Source organism: Oryctolagus cuniculus, chromosome 12, assembly GCF_964237555.1.
Source record: "Oryctolagus cuniculus chromosome 12, mOryCun1.1, whole genome shotgun sequence".
In the NCBI taxonomy this organism is placed as follows: Eukaryota; Metazoa; Chordata; class Mammalia; order Lagomorpha; family Leporidae; genus Oryctolagus; species Oryctolagus cuniculus.
In genome coordinates, this window is record NC_091443.1 from 25,156,046 (window position 1) to 25,173,892 (window position 17,847).

The window sequence follows — 17,847 nt, forward strand, 5'->3', positions numbered from 1 at the left end:
GGATCTCACTCGCAGAGATCTTTCATTTAGGTCCTTTTTTTTTTTTTATGCCAGAGTGTCTTGACTTTCCATGCCTAAATACTCTCATGGGCTCTTTAGCCAGATCCGAATGCCTTAAGGGCTGCTTCTGAGGCCAGAGTGTCTCACAGATTTTTTTTTAACAAGATTGATTTATTTGAAAAAGTTACGGGCCATGGCCATGGCACAGTAGGTTAATCCTCCATCTGGGGCGCTGGCATCCCATATGGGCACCTGTAATAGTCCCGGCTGCTCCTCTTCCCATCCATCTCTCTGCTATGGCCTGGGAAAGCTGGAGAAGATGGCCCAAGCTCTTGGGCCTCTACACCCATGTGGAAGACCTGGAAGAAGCACCTGTCTCCTGGCTTCAGATCAGTGCAGCTCTGGCTGTTGTGGCCAATTGGGGAGTGAACCAACAGAAGGAAGGTATTTCTTTCTGTCTCTTCCTCTGACTGTCTATAATTCTACCTCTCAAATAAATAAATAAAAATCTTTTTTTTAAAAAAAGCCCTGGGCTTACACAACAGCTTACTTTAAAAAAGAAAAGAATAAACTACAGAGAGAGAGAGATCTCCCATCCACCTGTTCCCTCTCCAGATGGCTGCCAGCAGCTTCTTCAGGGTCTCCCATGTGGGTGGCAGGGTCCAAATACTGGGGCCGTCCTCCCACTGCTCTTCCCAGGCCATTAGAGGAAGCTGGATCAGAAATAGAGCAGCTGAGACACAAACTAGTGCCCCTATGGGGTGCCAGTGTCGCAGGCAACAACTTTACCTGCTATCTCACAACGCCAGCCCCTTCTTACAAATGCATGGCATCATGAGGTGACCAGCTAAGGCTTATGTGTGTGACAAGCCTCATGGTATTTGTGCCTCCCTAAAGGATGAGATACTCTCAGGGTGGGTGAAGGCATGGACAGAGGTGATGTGTGTCATCCAGTTCCTACTCCACCGCTCCAGTTATTCCTGCTTCCTCTAAGGAATTTCCGCCTTTCAAACTGGGCATAAATAACCTGATAAGAACATAGTGGCACTGTGGGAGGGCACACAGCCAGACGCAGCATTGACCATGTGACTGGATTTCAGGGTGCGTGCAACAGAAGAAAAGCCAACTCCATAGTCAGGGAAAGGGCTTAAGGGCTAGGGAATGTCTTCATCAAAGGCAGAACGAGCCTCTGCGTGGAGGGCTCCTAATACCAAGAATTTAGAAGTTGAGGGAAGCATTTTTAACTGCTGTATGTATGTTTTATTTGGGAAGGTGAGAGCCAGAGGAGAAAGGTGGGAGTGGGGAGAGGGAAAGAGAAGCAGCTCCCATCTCCTGGGCTGGGCTGAGCAGAGAGCCAGGAGCGCAATCCAGGCCTCCCCTGTGGGTGGCAGGAGCCCGATTACTTGAGCCGTCACCACTTCCCCTGGGTCTGCTTTTAGCAGGAAGCTGGAATCAGGAGCCAAGAACTGGGAATCAAATCTAGATATTCAGAGTGGGACATGGACATCTCAACCACAATGCAAAATCCCTGTCCCTGAATGAAATATTTCTAGTTGTACGCAACCCTGAGAGTTTTATGGATAACTATTTAAAATCAGAGATCTAGTTTAAAAAATAACACTGTGGGAACAAATGCTTATTTTTTCCCAACATACCATAGGTCTTAATAAACAAATTGTCCAAGGACAACTGGTATTTACCCCCACAAAATTCTATTTTTAAAAAACGTATATTATATTTTAAAAAACAATATAGCTACAATAAAATATACAAATCTGTATTTAAATAAACTTTTACTTTGTGTGTGTGTGTGTGAAGACAGAAAATTTCCATATATCAGAAAGTTCCCTCATGACACCCTCTCCCTCCCCCGACTTCAATCATCATAGATCTGATGTTGAACTTCCTGAAAATACAGTACGTACTTTTCTAGTGTTCACTTTATTGCTCAATGTGATGTTTTAAAATACATTGTTTTTCATGTATCATTGGCTTGCCTGGTTTGTGGCTGAACAGTATTCCGTTGCATGACTATGTACAACTTGGGCTGTTTGCGGCTTGCAGCTTCTATACATGAAGCTGCTGTGAGCATTGTATCCAAGTCTTCTGTGGGCGTCAGCTGTCATGCAGGGGAGGTGTGTGTTTGACTTTATTTCTAGTGCTCCTTTTCCAAGTCCTCCCATTTGATTCCTACTAGCAATGTAGGTGTGTCTCCAAGTGCTCCACATCTCCTTCGGTTCTCCAAATAACCCAGTGGGTGTGGAGTGGTTTCCCCATTTGTACATCGTTTTTCCCCCTCAGGAAGCTGTGCTAATCTCTGCTGCAATATCATAATTTGGATATTGGGATTAACACTTCTCAGTCATTCCTAATGTTCCCAGGCCTGTGGGGGGAAAGTGTAGCTTTCCTGGGATAGAGAAAAAGTTTGAGTAAGCTGAGATTTCATGGAAGACATAAACAGACAAGTGAAGTTGGAGAGCACCACTCTGGTATCCAGAAGAAAACAAACGTTTAGTATTCTGAAAAATAACTACTTGCTCTGAAAAGCCTTAAATCTAATCTATCCCTATGTCTGAGAAGTTGTTCAAAGAAAGAAGTCAAAGAGAGGAACAGAGACTGGAACCAAGATCTCGCCTCCAGTGATTCACTTCTAAAGTGCCCACAACAGCCAGTACTGGGCCAGGCCGAAGCCAGGAACTCAGAACTCAATCCAGTCTCCCTTCAGGAACCCAAGTGTGTGAGCCATCACTTGCTGCCTCTCTGGGTGAGTGTTAGCAGAAAGCTGGAATTTGGAGCAGAGCTAGGACTCGAGCCCAGGCATTCTAATAGGGGACCCGGCATCCTAACTGCTGCCCCAAACACTGGCCTGGAAAACTAAAATTCTCTAAGCAAAGGAAACCCATGGATCTCCAGTCTCTTTTGCTTATCCCAATACTGTTCCCAGGAGTGTAAGACAAAGAAAAACGCTCTGCCACCTAGATGCACACGGTGGTCCAGCGTGTGTGTGAGAGCAGCCAGAGGAACTGGGAGAAAAAAAGCTGTCTGGGAAGAGACTACGGTTAGGGCCTGCCAAAACAAGAGAAAGCGTGTGTGAAAAGGGGACCCATCCTGCAGTCTCTCTCCAGGATGTGAAATCCAATATTTGTACAAAGGCTTAGCCCGAGGAAGGCATATTTGTGACCCTCAGTCGTAAATACTTGGTAACTGCCTGGCAACACACGTACAAGGCTTGAGAATATCCAGGCAAAGGCATTCTCTCCGCCACAGCCTTGGGCAGAGTGCTGGTGACCTCACAGCCCGGGTCCCCTGCCGTTTTATTAACGCTCCAGGCCCTCGGTGGTCACAACAGCTGCTGTGTGAGTTCTTCCAGCACTCCCAGTACTCTTGAGTGAAAGCCAAAGGCTTGGCCAACCAGTTTCCCCCGCAAGACACTCTGACCATCGGGTGAGGCAACAGTGTCTGTTCATTATGCCCTGCGGTGAAGAGTGTCCTTCCGGTCTCACTGGGGAACATCCTGCCATGACTGTGTGCATCTCCAGTGTCAGCCTCGCCTCGAGGCGCAGGAGGATGGGCAACTTGGTGGCCAGGCCCTGCAGGATCTCACGGGAGCTCCATGGTGGCGGAGCTGGTTGGCTGGCTGGGAAAGAAGTACTTGTTTTCCTTGAGAGGCCTAGAGACTGCATTTCTGGAGCTGGTTGTTAGACTGTCCTAGACTTTGGCTTCATTAGAGAGGCTGAGGGAGAGAAATTTTAAGGGGGCATGAGTAGGGGGCTGGTGTTGTGGTGCAGCAGGTTAAGCCAGCGTACATGCCATATGAACACCAGTTCGAGTCCCAACTGTTCCAGTTTCAATCCAGTTCACTCTGATGTACCTGGGAAAGCAGCAGAAGATGGCCCAAATGCTACCCACGTGGGAGACTTGGATGGAGTTCCAGGCTCCAGGCTTCAACTGTGGCTATCTGGGGAGTGAGCCAGCAGGTGGAAGCTATCTCCCAACCTCCCTCCTTCCCTCTCTGTAACTCTACCTTTCAAATAAATCTTTGAAATAAAAAAAAAAAGAATGATGGTCATCATTTCAGAGCAGTGGTGGTTCCTCAAGTGAAGATCCTGTCTACTTTCTTTATTGTCATTTTCCTGGTGTGAATCACTGTGTCACTGGGTCTTAGTCTATAGATACTGGTTAAATTAACAAACCACAAGGGAAAAGTTGTAATTTCTCTCTATATTAGTCATTTCTGCAGCAGTAACAAATAACGTCCGACATCTGAGTGGCTTATCTATGAAAAGTTTGTTTCTCCTTCATAGCCTATCATGGAGACTGACTTAGGTTCTGTTCGCCCTTTCTTCTCTTGCTGAGGCCCGTGGTCACTACTGGGATATGGCAGGATGAGCTGGCTTCTACAACCCACATCTCAGAAGAGCCCACCTATATCTTCTCATCTCCATGTACAGTAATGTCATTTTGGTAGTCTAAAATAAATGGTGTGTGTATACGATAAAAATTGTCAAACACTACAAATCAAAATGTGTGTGGTTTTTGTTTTTTGTTTATTTGTTTGTTTGTTTTTTGAGCTGGTTTATCAGCACACCATGATCAATATGACAAAGAAGAAGAACAAAAGAAAAATCACAGGGCCAGCATTGTGGCATAGTCGGCTAAGCTGCTGCTTGCAACACCAGTATCCCATATGGGTACCGGTTCAATTCCTGGCTACCGCTCTTCCCGTCCGGCTGCTAGCTAATGCCCCTGGGAAAGAAGTGGAAAATGGCCCAAGTGCTTGGGCCCCTGCACTCACATGGGAGACCTGGAAGGAGCTCCTGGCTCCTGGTTTTGGTCTGGCCCAGTCCTCATCTTTGCAAGCTGCAAAGGGGTAAACCAGGAGATGGAAGATCTCTCTCTGTGTCTTTGTCTTTCTCTCTCTCTCTCTCTCTCTCTCTAACTCTGCCTTTCAAATAAAATGAATAAATCTTTTTAAAAAAGAAAAAGAAAAGTCACAGAATCTTTTTAGAATGACAATGGGACAGGGACTCATGGCTGCATCATCATGAGGCTCTACAAGGCATATGACCCAAAAAAGTGGAAGGAAGCAAAGAGTTGTGAATGACACTACAACCTACCCTATTGTTCAAATAATTATACTTGACCAAACCCCAAACAGGGACATGTGGTTAGACAGTGTTTTAGTATTTCATGCATGTATATTTCTTTTTTTTTTTTTTTTTGACAGGCAGAGTGGACAGTGAGAGAGACAAAGGTCTTCCTTTTGCCGTTTGTTCACCCTCCAATGGCTGCTGCAGCTGGCGCATCACACTGATCCGAAGCCAGGAGCCAGGTGCTTCTCCTGGTCTCCCATGCGGGTGTAGGGCCCAAGCATTTGGGCCATCCTCCACTGCCCTCCCAGGCCACAGCAGAGAGCTGGCCTGGAAGAGGGGCAACCGGGACAGAATCCGGCGCCCCAACCGGGACTAGAACCTGGTGTGCCGGTGCTGCAGGCAGAGGATTAGCCTATTGAGCCGCGGCGCCGGCCTCATGCACAGAGGCTGGAAAACAAATAGTAAATTCTTTAGGCAGCATTGAGTTTTGTCAGATCAACTCATTAAGGGGGCTGGAGTATCCTAGGGATAAAGCCTTGAGCTGTTCAAAGGCGTGTTAGTGGTCAGTGTTGAGGTATAGTCAGGAAGCTCTCAGAGGAGCCTGGCTAGGATTTGGCCAAAGAGGGGATCTTTGTCACAACCAGTTGGCAGTAAGCAGTGGTTTGATGGGCCGAATCCCTACAAGTAAGGCCCCTTGGACACTGGCCTCACCCCTCTTCCACTGAGGAGGTATCACACACATACACAGTCACACACATACTTATAAACCTATGCTCACAATCTTGCATGCTCACATTTGCACACACAATCTCATGTACTCACACACACTCACACATGCACGCCTTGTCCCTACATGGTGTGCCTCAGTTCCCAGGCCAAATTTCTTGGTTTATGGATCACAGCCTATTCACTGCACAGCCCTGCTGCTGGATTAGAGAGAGGCTGGCATCTCCAAGTAGGATTCCTCCCCGTCCCATTGCAGGGGCCTGGGAGGGTCGGGGTGAAGATCCGGAATCTTCCTCCACCAGAGAAATCAGAGAAATCCATTCATGGGGACAGGAAAGTTGCAGGCAGGAAGAATAGACATTTCAGCTAGCAGGAGAATCAGGCCCCGTGGGCAGCTTAGCTTGATGTTCCCCGAGTCTGGTCACTCAGTGGGTCCTCATTCCTTTACCTCTTTCTCCACTAAGCCCAATCTCTGCCCAAGACTTCAGGCCAGCAGGTTTTAAAACCAGGATGCGGCTGTTCTTCACAGCTGTTTCTGCTCTGCTATGAGAACCCTCTCCATGACAGGGGTCTTTTCCAAATTCCCACACAAAATCTTTACGCAGAAAACAAGAAATTGAACACTTCATAGGGCAACTAATCATCTTTTGGTTTACATGTTACCTGTTGAGCATAGTCAGCTCCCATCATAACCAATCATAATCCCCTCCTCTGCTCACCTGCCCTGGTTTTCACTGCGATTGTGTTTGTTCCTTTCTTTGGGAGTCCTGAGCATGGAGCACGACCTTGGCATTGGCCTAGTATGTGAGCAGTAAAACCTCCACCCATGTAGACCCTTCCCGAGGCTCTGCAAAATGTCAGAGTAAGCATTCGGATCGAATAGGGTAAACATCTAGAGCCCCTGTCATATTCCTGACTCATAAGAGAATCCAATGCATTGTAACTCAGAATTCCCGACTTTAACTTTTTGATCGTATGGTGTCAGTAACGTAGTAAGGCTCAAAAATCAGTGTTTGTTCAGGAAGATTGTTCATCTCCTGGGGTGCCTGCCTTCAGAACCCTGCTACATTTGTGTCCTCTTTCCTGCGGTGTTTTGTGCTCACCATGGACCCTGGGAAGGAGGTGATGTGGGCTTTGACTTGCAGATCCAGGGATGTGCACACCAGGCACCAGATGGAGCTCTAGAGGCAGCACGGCCGTTTTCTGGGCCATCCACCTACTGTTGGTTTTGTCCCCTCATCTGGTTTGTACCAACTCTTTGGCTGATCCTTTTTGACCTATCCCATGCCTGTAACTCGGCATCGTTGACAGCCAGGAGGCTTCACCCAGTCTCCTTAGTGAGCCGAGAGGGAGACAGGCGAATCACGTTTGCAGCTGGGAAAGGGAAGGAGGCACGGTCTTCTCTCTGAGCATGCCCAGCAGCTTGGGCTGCCGTGTAATTAAGAGGGGAGTGGGTCAGGACAGAGTATACTCTGTCAGTCATTTGCTGAGCCGAAGAAATGGGTCCTGAAGCGTCCTCCGTGTTTGCCCCCGTGTTGAGTTCCTGATCTCTGGTGGCATCACTCCTTTGGGAGACAACAGGAACTGGGCCCAGGGTGGAAGTTGAAGTGCAACAAGGGCAGGAGAGGGGGAGTTCTTTGTTTCTCTCCTTCAAGCTTGAACAACTTGGCATCCTTCTGGGAGGTCAGGACTGTTCTGAGCATGCTCTGATTCGAGAACAACTTGACTGGAAATCTGTCAGTGCTTCTGCCGCTGCATCAATTTCTAGTCTCATTCACTTTCAGGTCATGACAGTGACTTTTAAAAAAAAAAAAATCTGAGAAACCTGAATGCCATTGCTTAGGCATAAACAGCTTTTAGAACCATACCTTTTTCTCTTTAACAGCTGCATGTACAGCCAAAGATGTTGTAATGAAAACACACTGCACAGTTGATCTTCAGTGTTCTGGTCATCCGTTTTCAGGGCTGCTCCGTGGTCCTGAATACAGAGCATCTGTTAGCACAGAGCCGGAATTTAAATGCTTCTGGAAAACAAAACCAATCAAAAGCAGTGGCCTTGTACATCAGATGTAGTTTATAATTGTGATCAGAAGACTATCCTATAAAAGCAAGGAACACATAAATCCTTAGAATGAGAGTAATTTCTACTGATAAATAAGTCCTGGTGATTTTTCATTGTCTCCTGCTCAGTTTCTACAAGTGAGCAGAGCTCAGGGGAAAGGTTTCTGGATCTATATCTTGTAGTGCAGTTGTTTATCAAACACCATTACAATTGTTAGCCAAGTAGAAGGCGGTTGAGCTGAACATGCTTCAAAACAGAGAAATTTAGAAATAAATTGAGTTTTTATGGTTCACTTATTTGCATTGCCATTTAAAATCCTATGAGTGGATGAAGCCAGCACTTTTGTCTTCCACTAAATCATTGTTTTCCCATGTATATAGTAGTATCTGATCAGCACATCTTAATGAGTGTCAGATATGGCTTATATTATACAGACACAATTAAGTATAAGGTTGGGATGGGAGCAATCAAATAGCTAGATTCACTTCTTTGTAGCCAAACGAATTTGGCTTCTGTATCCAAACCCCCAAGAGTGGTTACCAAGGCGTGGATTATAATTAAAGGGGGAGGAAAGCTGTGGTATCCTGGTAAACTTTTACTCATTCAGAAAAAAATCGATAAGAGTTCTAAAGTAAATGAGAAAACATTTTTCCTTTAAAACATGTCTGTTGTTTTATTGCCTGCTCCAAATGAGACCCTGTTTCCCTCCTGATCCCCTGAGCTTCTGGAAATAATCCTTGGGGAGAAACTTTTGCCCCAAATGATGGGGTGGTAGGGACCTGGCAATAAAGAATTGAGTGGCTCTTTGCCCCTGAAGGCTCGTGTGTGCTTTCTCTTACTCAGTTGGGTGCATCAGGCCTCCCAGGTCTGAGTACATAGATCAGAGTACAAGTGACCAAGAATGTTTTCCAATAGGTCCTGCTCCAGCCAGCCATCCCTCCAGCCAGCAGGTGTTTGTGTAAGAAGAAAGCAAAAAACATATTAAACTTGCATCCTACGCTATGCCCCCGTGGGGCTCTGGGCATTAGATCCGGGATCTCATGTACTGCCCACAACAGCACCATTATCCTTCTCCTTTTATGCAGGAGGCAACACAATGTATAAAAAATTGAACAGCCAGTGACTGGCAGCATTTGTGAATTCAAAATAGTTCCCTCAGCCACTACCTTTTACTAGCATAAGCTTTCACACTCATTAATGCATTCAGCCCTCACAATAACCTGACTACAAATTATTATTATCATTCCCCCTTTTTTTCCCATTAGAGTCACTCAGCAGAGGAGCTTTCTCAAGGTTACACTTAGTAAGGGAAAGAGGCAGAATCTGAACCCTTCCAAAGCCTGTGTTCTTCCCACAATCCCACATCGCTCCCACCAGGCATTTGGCATGCATATTTTTAAAGAGAGTCAGTGCCCAACTTTGAATTTAATAAGGCAAATGTAAAAGAAAAACAAATTTCCAGGACCAAGAGATATAATTTTAACATTCTGTCCTTTTACTGAAGGGAAAGGGTGGACAAGGCGCTGAGTTGGCAAGGAGGGGAAAGGCTGTAGTTTTCAAAGGCGCTGTGTGAGAGGGCAGCATTCTTGTACACGAGGGGTGGAAGATGTGCCCAGCCTGCTAGGAGAAGGAATTTCACATCCACTGAAGTGGGCATGGCTGCATGCAATGGCAAGCTTTAGCACAGGTGTTAACTTTACACACAGAACAGGAAGCCAAGTAGCAAGAGGGAGCAGGTGTTGGCTCAGCTGCTCAGAGATGTCACTGGAACCCAGGCTCCTTCTCTTCCCACTTGAGGAGGATCAGGAGACATCACATCCATCATAAAGTCAGGACTCAAAGGGGAGAGGCAGAGGCTGCACCAGCCACACAGTCCCATGTCAGCACAAAAACAAGTGCTTTCCCAGGGCCTGCCAGCCCCAGCAGGTTCCCACGTGGACCCCTTTGGCCAACAGTGTGTGCCATGGCCACCCCAACAGAGATGCCAAGAAAGCACGCACTTATCCAGACACGTGGAGTGGAAAGTCAGAAGGAGCAAGCCTTCTTGGTGAGGAGGCTCATGAGGAGAGGAGCTGGCGCAGCCCGGCTGTACTTGGGAGAAGAACGAGGACATGGTGGGGTGGAGGGGGGTGTCACCCTGCCCATTGTCTTCGTCCTTACACCTGAGCAGCCTTAGAATGTCACGCCAGTAGCTACCCCTCCTCCCTCAGTCCCCTACTGGACATTCTTCATTCTTTCTGTCCCACCCACAAACCAGGTGCCCTTAGGGTGCTAAGTAATGTTGGCAATAACCAGACCACCTGGCTCACTGTTTGGTTCTGCTTTTTTTATCCTTAGCAATTAATAGGCATTAAATAAACTGTTGGTTAATTAAGTAATTATGAGATGAGGAAATTCTAGGTAGAGATAACAGCGAGAAAGACCTCTGTCTGCCATGGCCAGGAGTTCTCGCAGCTTCAATGAAGAAAGTACTCCGGAACCCACAGCAGGCTCCGTGACGCCATTCATATCAGAATCCACCCACCCGAATGTCGGCTCAGTGGCACAGCCTCACATAGGAGGAGTCTGAGCAGCTTGACAACTCTCGGGTCTGGGGAACTTTTGCTCTGAAAACAAGTCTAGGACCTTGTTGCTGCTCTGTGTGATGACAGCCCCATGGCTTGCCTCTCTGTCTTTGCAGAGCCAGCTCTCCCAGGCGCTGAACGGGCTGTCAGACAGGGCCAAAGAAGCCAAGGAGTTCCTGGTGCAGCTCCGTAACATGGTGCAGCAGATCCAGGTATGGGCACCCCCTGAGACGGAAAGCAGCCCCGGGGGCCACGTGGCACTGTTGGTGGGGGCGGGGCGGGGGAGAGGAGACCCTCTCTTCTCTTATATTATTATTTGCTGTGGGGAAGTTCCAGTTTCTTACTACTCTGTCTATTGCCTTGTGAGGGTACTTCAAAAAGTCCATGGAAACACAGAATTAAAAAGGTAAGTTTATTTTGGTACAGAAAGTTTTGAAATGTGTGCATAATGTTGAAGTCCAGGCATTTTCCATGAGCGTGCTAAAGACCTCTCATTCGTGCAGACGCACGTGGATCCGCTCCAAACACACCCCTCCTGGCAGTGGGGAGCTTTGACAACAGGCCAGACACACAGCCCGTTTTTCTGAGTTGTTCCTGCCTTCTGCACTGAGTTCCTAATTCTCTTCTACAGTGCTTAAAAAGAGGCCCATTTCTTTGGGAATTTGGGGTTTTTATCCTGCTTTAAGAACTCTGTGGGTTCCCAAATCACTTTGTAATGAGTACATATTATAGAACTGTAATTGTTCCTGTTTTTTTTTTCTTTCTTCCTCTCCCTCTTTCCTGCTTTCCTTTCTTCTTTTGTTCCATTCTTCTTGTCCCAAGATAATATTTGGATGTTTTCCAGCCATGGCCCCCTAGTGACTATAATTTCAGGTCACTTTATCTGGACACAGTGACCAGCAGGTCAGCCACATTTGTGAGCCCATAAATTCTCCACTGTGGTTGAGGGAGAAAAGCCATAAACAGCATGAGATGCTAAAATAATGACCCTGTGCCCAGCCTGCTCTTCTTGGGTTTTGAGATTTGCTTCACAGAAATAACCTTAGTCTGGCCTCCATAGATGGGCTTTCTGGGTTAATATGTAGCCCATGTCAGGGCACAAGTGGACCTTTAAATGTAGTCCAGGCATTAAAGCATTACTCACCAACTTTGCCTTTTTTGGGCATGCATGCCCATGTTAGAACTTCTAATTCCCTGACAACCTAACACTTTTATATACTTCCTTCTGTTTTGCAAAGCGGTGGAGTTTATCAATCAGGCCTTTCTTTGCTTTTACTGGCACAAAATGTGCAGCCCCAGGCTTCCCTCTGCCTTACCTCTTCATCAGAGCAAAGCTTTCTTTCTATTCAAAATCAGTGGAAACCTTCAAGGAGAAAATTCACATACACACACTCCCAACCCCCTAGTATTACCCTGCATGGGGCATAGAGAGCTCTTACAGGATGTTTTCCAAGGGCCTCCTCTGAGAACTCAAAAGCAGTTGCCATGAAAGCCAAAAGGTAGCATTTATAGACTCCATTGCTCAAACAATTGCTAATGCACTCCTTATTCAAAGACCTTGTTCTTGAATACAGTTTCGGGGTGGAAATACCTGCCAGTAGGTTCTTCTATAAAGAGACACAGTTCTTTATGGTTTGGGGAGTACATTGAAATATGATAGATTAATTTCTCCTTCCTTGCCAGCCCCCAAAAGTTTACAGTTTCCTTAGCTGGGTGCTCTTTTCCAAACACTACTGGTGTACAGATCAGTATTTAGCTTGCTTGCTTGCTTGCTTTTTTAAAAATTCACATTCTTTTTTCAGATTATGGTTTAATTATCAAAATTGCATGGATAAGTTGTTGAAAGGAGTCTTTATAAATGCTGGTAATTCAGTGAGAGAATTGGTTGAAAGAAATATCTATGGCATGTACAGATTTAAAATTTTTTCAGATTTTTAGAAATAAAAATTTCATGCCCAGCATTTAATTTAGACATTCTGGGGATGCTAGCGCTGAGTTAGTATAGGCACCTTTCCTCCCGCAAGCTGTGGGTCCGTGAATGGTTTTCAGAGCATGCTCACCGTACTGGCACAAACTCTGGTTGTTCGGAACTGCCATGCCCCTTCCTTCCCGGTGCTTGCTGACTGCCACGTGCCACTAGGTGTGGCGGAGCCTGTCTAGCGCCACAAACCAAGGCTTCATTGAGCTTAACATCTTCCAGACCGTGTAGATGGCTTCCTTTTGATTAAAAAAAAAAGACTTAGATGATAAATATTTGTCATTTTCCATCTAAATTTCAAACAAAAACTCTGCCACTCTAGAGCGAAGCTCGCCCAGTTGTGTTTTATGAACACACAGAGTTCTTGTTCATTCCCCTCAGCAGGGGTCTCTGTGCCATGCATGGACAGGGAGGCTCCTGCTCCCCTGGTAGCCGGGGGGCCCCGTGCCCTGCAGCTGAGAAATGCCCTCTCTCACGCAGGAGAACAGTGTGGAGTTCGAGGCCTGCCTGGTGGCCCAGTGTGACGCCCTCATCGATGCCCTCAACAGAAGGAAGGCGCAGCTGCTGGCCCGCGTCAACAAGGAGCACGAACACAAGCTGAAGGTGAGCACTGGGCCCGCCCTGCAGACAGCAGGGACCGAGGAGCCAGCGGTCACGACGGAAGAAAGGGCTGGATGCCCGCAGCCTTGGGTGGCCGGTGGCCTGGCCAGATGGGAGAAGGCACAGCCCTCCGTTCACTACTTCATGTCTACATGTTTACCTAGCCAATGTCAGTTGAGTAAAACTGCTCTGGGTGCAGGAAAAATAAACAAATCAAAATCGCTGCCTTTGTGGGGCTTCTATTCTGTCAGGAGAGAGACACAGTAAGCACGAGAATTAAGCCAGACGTGCAGTGTTAGCAAACGTTGCTAAATAAGCAAAAGAAGACAGGAAAGGGGGATGATGAGCCTTGAGGTGGGGGTTGAAATTTTAGATGGGGTGGCCACAAAGAGTCAGAAATGTGTTTGTGAGTAAGGAAATGGAATCTTTAGAATCTAAACAAACAAGCTTTGTCTTAGCTTCTGAAGGGAACCTTAATATTGGACAGCTGGATAGACTTTTGTCACCACACAGTGGAATTGACTGAATACCAGTCTGGGGCCCGATTGGCAGGACTGGTTTCCCTGGAGACACGTGATGTCCCATTTGTTACCCTGTGAGAGCAGGGCAAGAAGATGTGAGAAGATGTGGGTAGGCAAATGGGAAGAGCCAGGCAGAAGGGAGTCCAGCAGTGGGCAGTCAGCTGAGGCCTGCCCGCACAAGCCTCAGGGTGACTCACAGTGGGCGGACGGTGGGGAGAGGGGAGTGTGCAGTGTTGGCCTGGGGCTGTGTGTTGAGGTCAGGCAGTCAGCATCCAGCTGCTTCAGTAGTAGGCGACAGTGAGTAGGGACAGCCTCCAGAGAGCTGATGACAAGTGACAGCACAGTGTCAGGTTAGCAGTAGGCGCTAGTCCCTAGAGATCAAGAGAAGGCCCCATGTCTAAAGAGTGAGGTTCCTGTAGGTGAACCAAGGAGGAGTTTCAAGAATGAAGAAACAAAGGAACACAGCTTACAAATGTCAGGGGGTAAAGCTTGGTGGCTGACATCCTTTGAGTTGGCTTAGTACCTACATAGTGCCTACAGGCAAGACCTGTGGTAGGCAAACTGGCAATGCCGAGCTCCGAGCAGCAGAGCACCCCTTCGTCGTAGGCCCCTGAGTCTCACTTAGCTCTGCTGTGAAGACAGCATCCAGGCAGCGTGAGAGAAGCGTTTGCCCAGAGAAGCTTCAGAGCTCACTCCCAAGATAAACAGAACCCCAGCTGTAGCTTCCCCCTCTGCGTATCCCTCCTCTGCTCCCCACCTGCAGCTCTTCAAAACACATTCAGACCCACACATCTGCTCCCTCCTGTCCCAGCGCCAGGGCAAGCGTGTGGTAGGGACATAAACCTTTCTTCCCCGCCTTTGTGAATTACCATGGAGAAGAGGGGACGGTGGAAATGAGGCAGGCAGAAGGGGACCGGGCGGGCCTGAACCTCCAGCCGGGGTCGGGGCTGTGTCCCAGTGTGTTCCTGACAGCAACAGCACGATTTTATCAAGGAGAGGTGCAGCAGATTGTTTAATACAGACAACTGCGTGTCTTGAAGCTGGACTCTAACCATGAGGAAGGAAAGAAAAGCACCCCAGGGCTGCAATGTTCAAGGGACCGTAACCTGTTGGTCTGGCAGGAAACAAAGGCTGGCAGTGCTAACGGCTCCTTCCAGGGTGGCTGTTGATGTTTCCCGATGGAGGGCCTGACCAACAGACCCTCCCAGCTGGATCTTAGAATGAACTCGAGCCCAGCCTTATGGAACCTTCGAGCTGGAGCTAAAGCTAATAATAAGGCCTGGGACTCTCCGAGGGTGGCTCCCTCTGTAGCTTGTGTCATGCATAGTCCATAAAGTGCCCAGTGATGGGGACTTTTACCTACGTGGCTTTCTTTTAGTTCATCGTTTTCCAGGCCCCTGTCTCCTAAAGCTGTGATCAGGTTATTTGTTTTTGAATTCCCCAAAGAGATACTGAGCTATGATTCATGGCAGCATATGTGGTAACTCCTGAAATGTGGGGGAAGACGTGGGGGCAGTCTTACGGATACTTTTTTACCCAAAGAGTTCTGAAAGTTTTGCCGTGTGGATATCCATCTTACAGATTTACTTTGCAACCATCTGGAAAAGGGTTCTGTTCCATAAGCGTTTTCATCCAAGTTAAGTTAGGTCTGGGTGAAAAAAATTTTTTTCTAGAATCACTGTTTCTTATCTGGATTAAAATCAGAAATATGGTTCTCTAGTCACCCAATCTGCAATACTGAATGAGCATCCTTGGTGACCCAGTCCTGGCTTTCATAATGACAGGGCCGGCACTGTGGCATAGCAGGTAAAGCCGCCGCTTGCACTGCTGGCATTCCATGTGAGCTCCACTTTGAGTCCAGGCTGCTCTGCTTTCGACCCAGCTCCCTGCTAATGTGCCCAAGAGGGTGGCCTCTGCATCTATGGCTCCCGGCTCCCGGCTCCCGGCTCCTGGCTTCTGGCTCCTGGCTCCTGGCTCCTGGCTTCGGCCTGGGCCAGCCCTCTTTGTTGCAACCATTTGGGGAGTGAACTAGCAGAACCAATGGATGGAAGATCTCTTTCTCTCTCTTTCTCTTCCTCTCTCTCTGTGATTCTGCCTTTCAAATAAATAAATAAATCTTTTTCTAAAATAATGGCAATAGCTACACTTTGAGAACACTTTCTATGAAGGAATGTCATACAGATCGTGTTGTGGGGATCTTCTCTGTTACTGCCTACAACAGTTCTATGGTGTCATTATCACTATTATTTCTGTACTGGAAGTGAGGAAGCTACAGCACCATGGCACTCAGAACTGGTCCAAGGAACCAAAATTTGAGCCATGATAGCCTAGCTTTGGAGCCCAGAGTCCAAGGCACAGCACACTATTGCCTTTGACTGGTAGAAGTACCCTCGGAGAGAAGGCATTTCCATCCGTCAGCCATAACTCACACACACCTGTTATCATTGCCCACAAATGATGCCCACAGAGGTAGAAGGCAGGCAAGCTTCTAGGAAAGAGGTAACCAATGCCACCTCTCACAGGTTGTAAGGAGGACAATATATTACTTACAGCTAAAGAGTCACAGCACCTCATAGAAGAACTAGGCCCAAAGTAGCCCAAACTATGAGAGGTGTGTGTTGATGGCCATGGACACTCAATAGTTGAAAATTTTAAATTTTAGTTTTTTTATTTGTTTGTTTTAATTTGAGAGACAGGAGGAGAAAGAACATCCTCAGTTCCCTCCACTGGTTCACTCCCCAAATGTCCACTGTGGCCAGGCCTGGCCCAGGCTGAAGCCAGGAGCCGGGAGTTTAATCCTGAGTCTTCCTTATAGGCAGTAGAGCCCAGCTGCTTGAGCCATCAACTGCCACCTTCTACGGTGTGCATTATCAGGAAGCTGGCGTCAGGAGCAGAGCCGAGACTCCAAACCCAGGCTTTCCAATATGAGCTGCAGGCGTCCCAACCAGTGTCTTAACCACTAGGCCCACCCCCCCTCTCCCCCTTAAACTGCTGACTTTCTTTTCTGCAGGACTGGGCAAAGCTGTCAGGGAAGAAGGCAGGGATGAACACAGAGTGCACCATGAGCTTGCTGCTTCCATTAGCCCCAAGGACTGACAGGTGTCCTGCTGCACACTCTAACATGACGCCAAGGTTAGCACCAGAGACCTGCACTTTAGCTCCCTTCAGAACCCCAGATTTTGACTGTTAGAGCAATCATCAAAATACTGTTTGACTCATACATAACTGTGTAAAGGTAAACTGTAGATGTCTCTGGGAAAGAAGCTGGACAGCTAGGGATCCGCCCCCCCCTCCCCAGCCCTGCTAAACAGTAGACCGTCTATTCAGGTACCCACCCATAAAATTTTAACTTTTTTTCAAGAGAGAATCTCTTTTTAAAAAATGCTTCCCCAGCACCTTTCAACAGACATGAGCAGTGTGTGATGCACCACATGGCGACTGGTGGCAGCTCCAGGTTTTCTGTGTGGGAGATATGTGAGGACAGCCAGCTGGGTAGAAGAGGGGATCCAAGGCTGGGCAAGCACCATGTACCCAAGCGGAGAGTGGCGTTAGAGCATTGCTGTGGTTGGGATGTAGTCTGAGTGTCCCCAAGGCTTCGTGTTGAAATTCTGTTCCCATAGTGAGGAACCAAAAGGGTAGAACCTGAACCTGACTACAGTGCTCCAAGGTGGGGCTTTTAGGGTTAGGGTTGGATAAGGTCGTTCTGGCACCAGGACTGACTCCTGATGACTTTATAAACAGAGCGAGGGAGACTTGTGCCCTTCCTGTCTCTTACCCTCCACAGCCTCGAAGCTCTGCCAGCAGCATGGCCATCACCAGATGAGGCCCCTAGAACTTGTTCCTCCAGAACCAGAAGCCAAAATAAGCCTCTTTGTTTTTTGTTTTTTGTTTTTTTTTTTTCATTAACAAAGGAGCCTGCCTCTGATATTTGGTTACAGTAATGAAACCCAGACCAAGACAGGTGCTCCAGGACCAGTACAAATGTCCCAGTCCCTGCTATCCTCCTGCTTAGTGTGGCCTCTGCAGGCTGCGACTGTGACAGCCAGCTGTGGGCTGTGCTGGGGGTGGTGGTGGTGGGGAAGTGGGCAGCATTAATATATCGCTGGGACTCCCCGTCTCACGACTGTGTCCTCTTCCCCTCTATCCTGGGTGGGCTGCCCCAGCCAGATACACGGATGTACTTGGGGACTGCAGAGCAAGGCAGCTGCCTGCCCTCATTCCACCCGGCCCCAGCTGGGGTTCTCCACCCCACGCCTCAAAGAGCTGCAGAAACCAGAGCCAGGTGGCCGGTCGTCCCCCACGG

At 47.8% G+C, this 17,847-nt stretch overlaps 1 protein-coding gene across 8 annotated transcripts in view; it reads left to right on the plus strand.

Moving 5' to 3' along the window:
• Window positions 1–17,847, plus strand: part of TRIM9 (tripartite motif containing 9) — a 112,556-nt gene that overhangs the window by 43,011 nt on the left and 51,698 nt on the right. For all 8 annotated transcript variants that reach the window (XM_008269647.4, XM_002718240.5, XM_017348290.3 and 5 more), the window contains exons 2-3: window positions 10,562–10,657; window positions 12,904–13,026. In XM_008269647.4, the coding sequence (XP_008267869.2) occupies window positions 10,562–10,657; window positions 12,904–13,026 (219 nt within the window). The remainder of the gene's footprint in view (window positions 1–10,561; window positions 10,658–12,903; window positions 13,027–17,847) is intronic.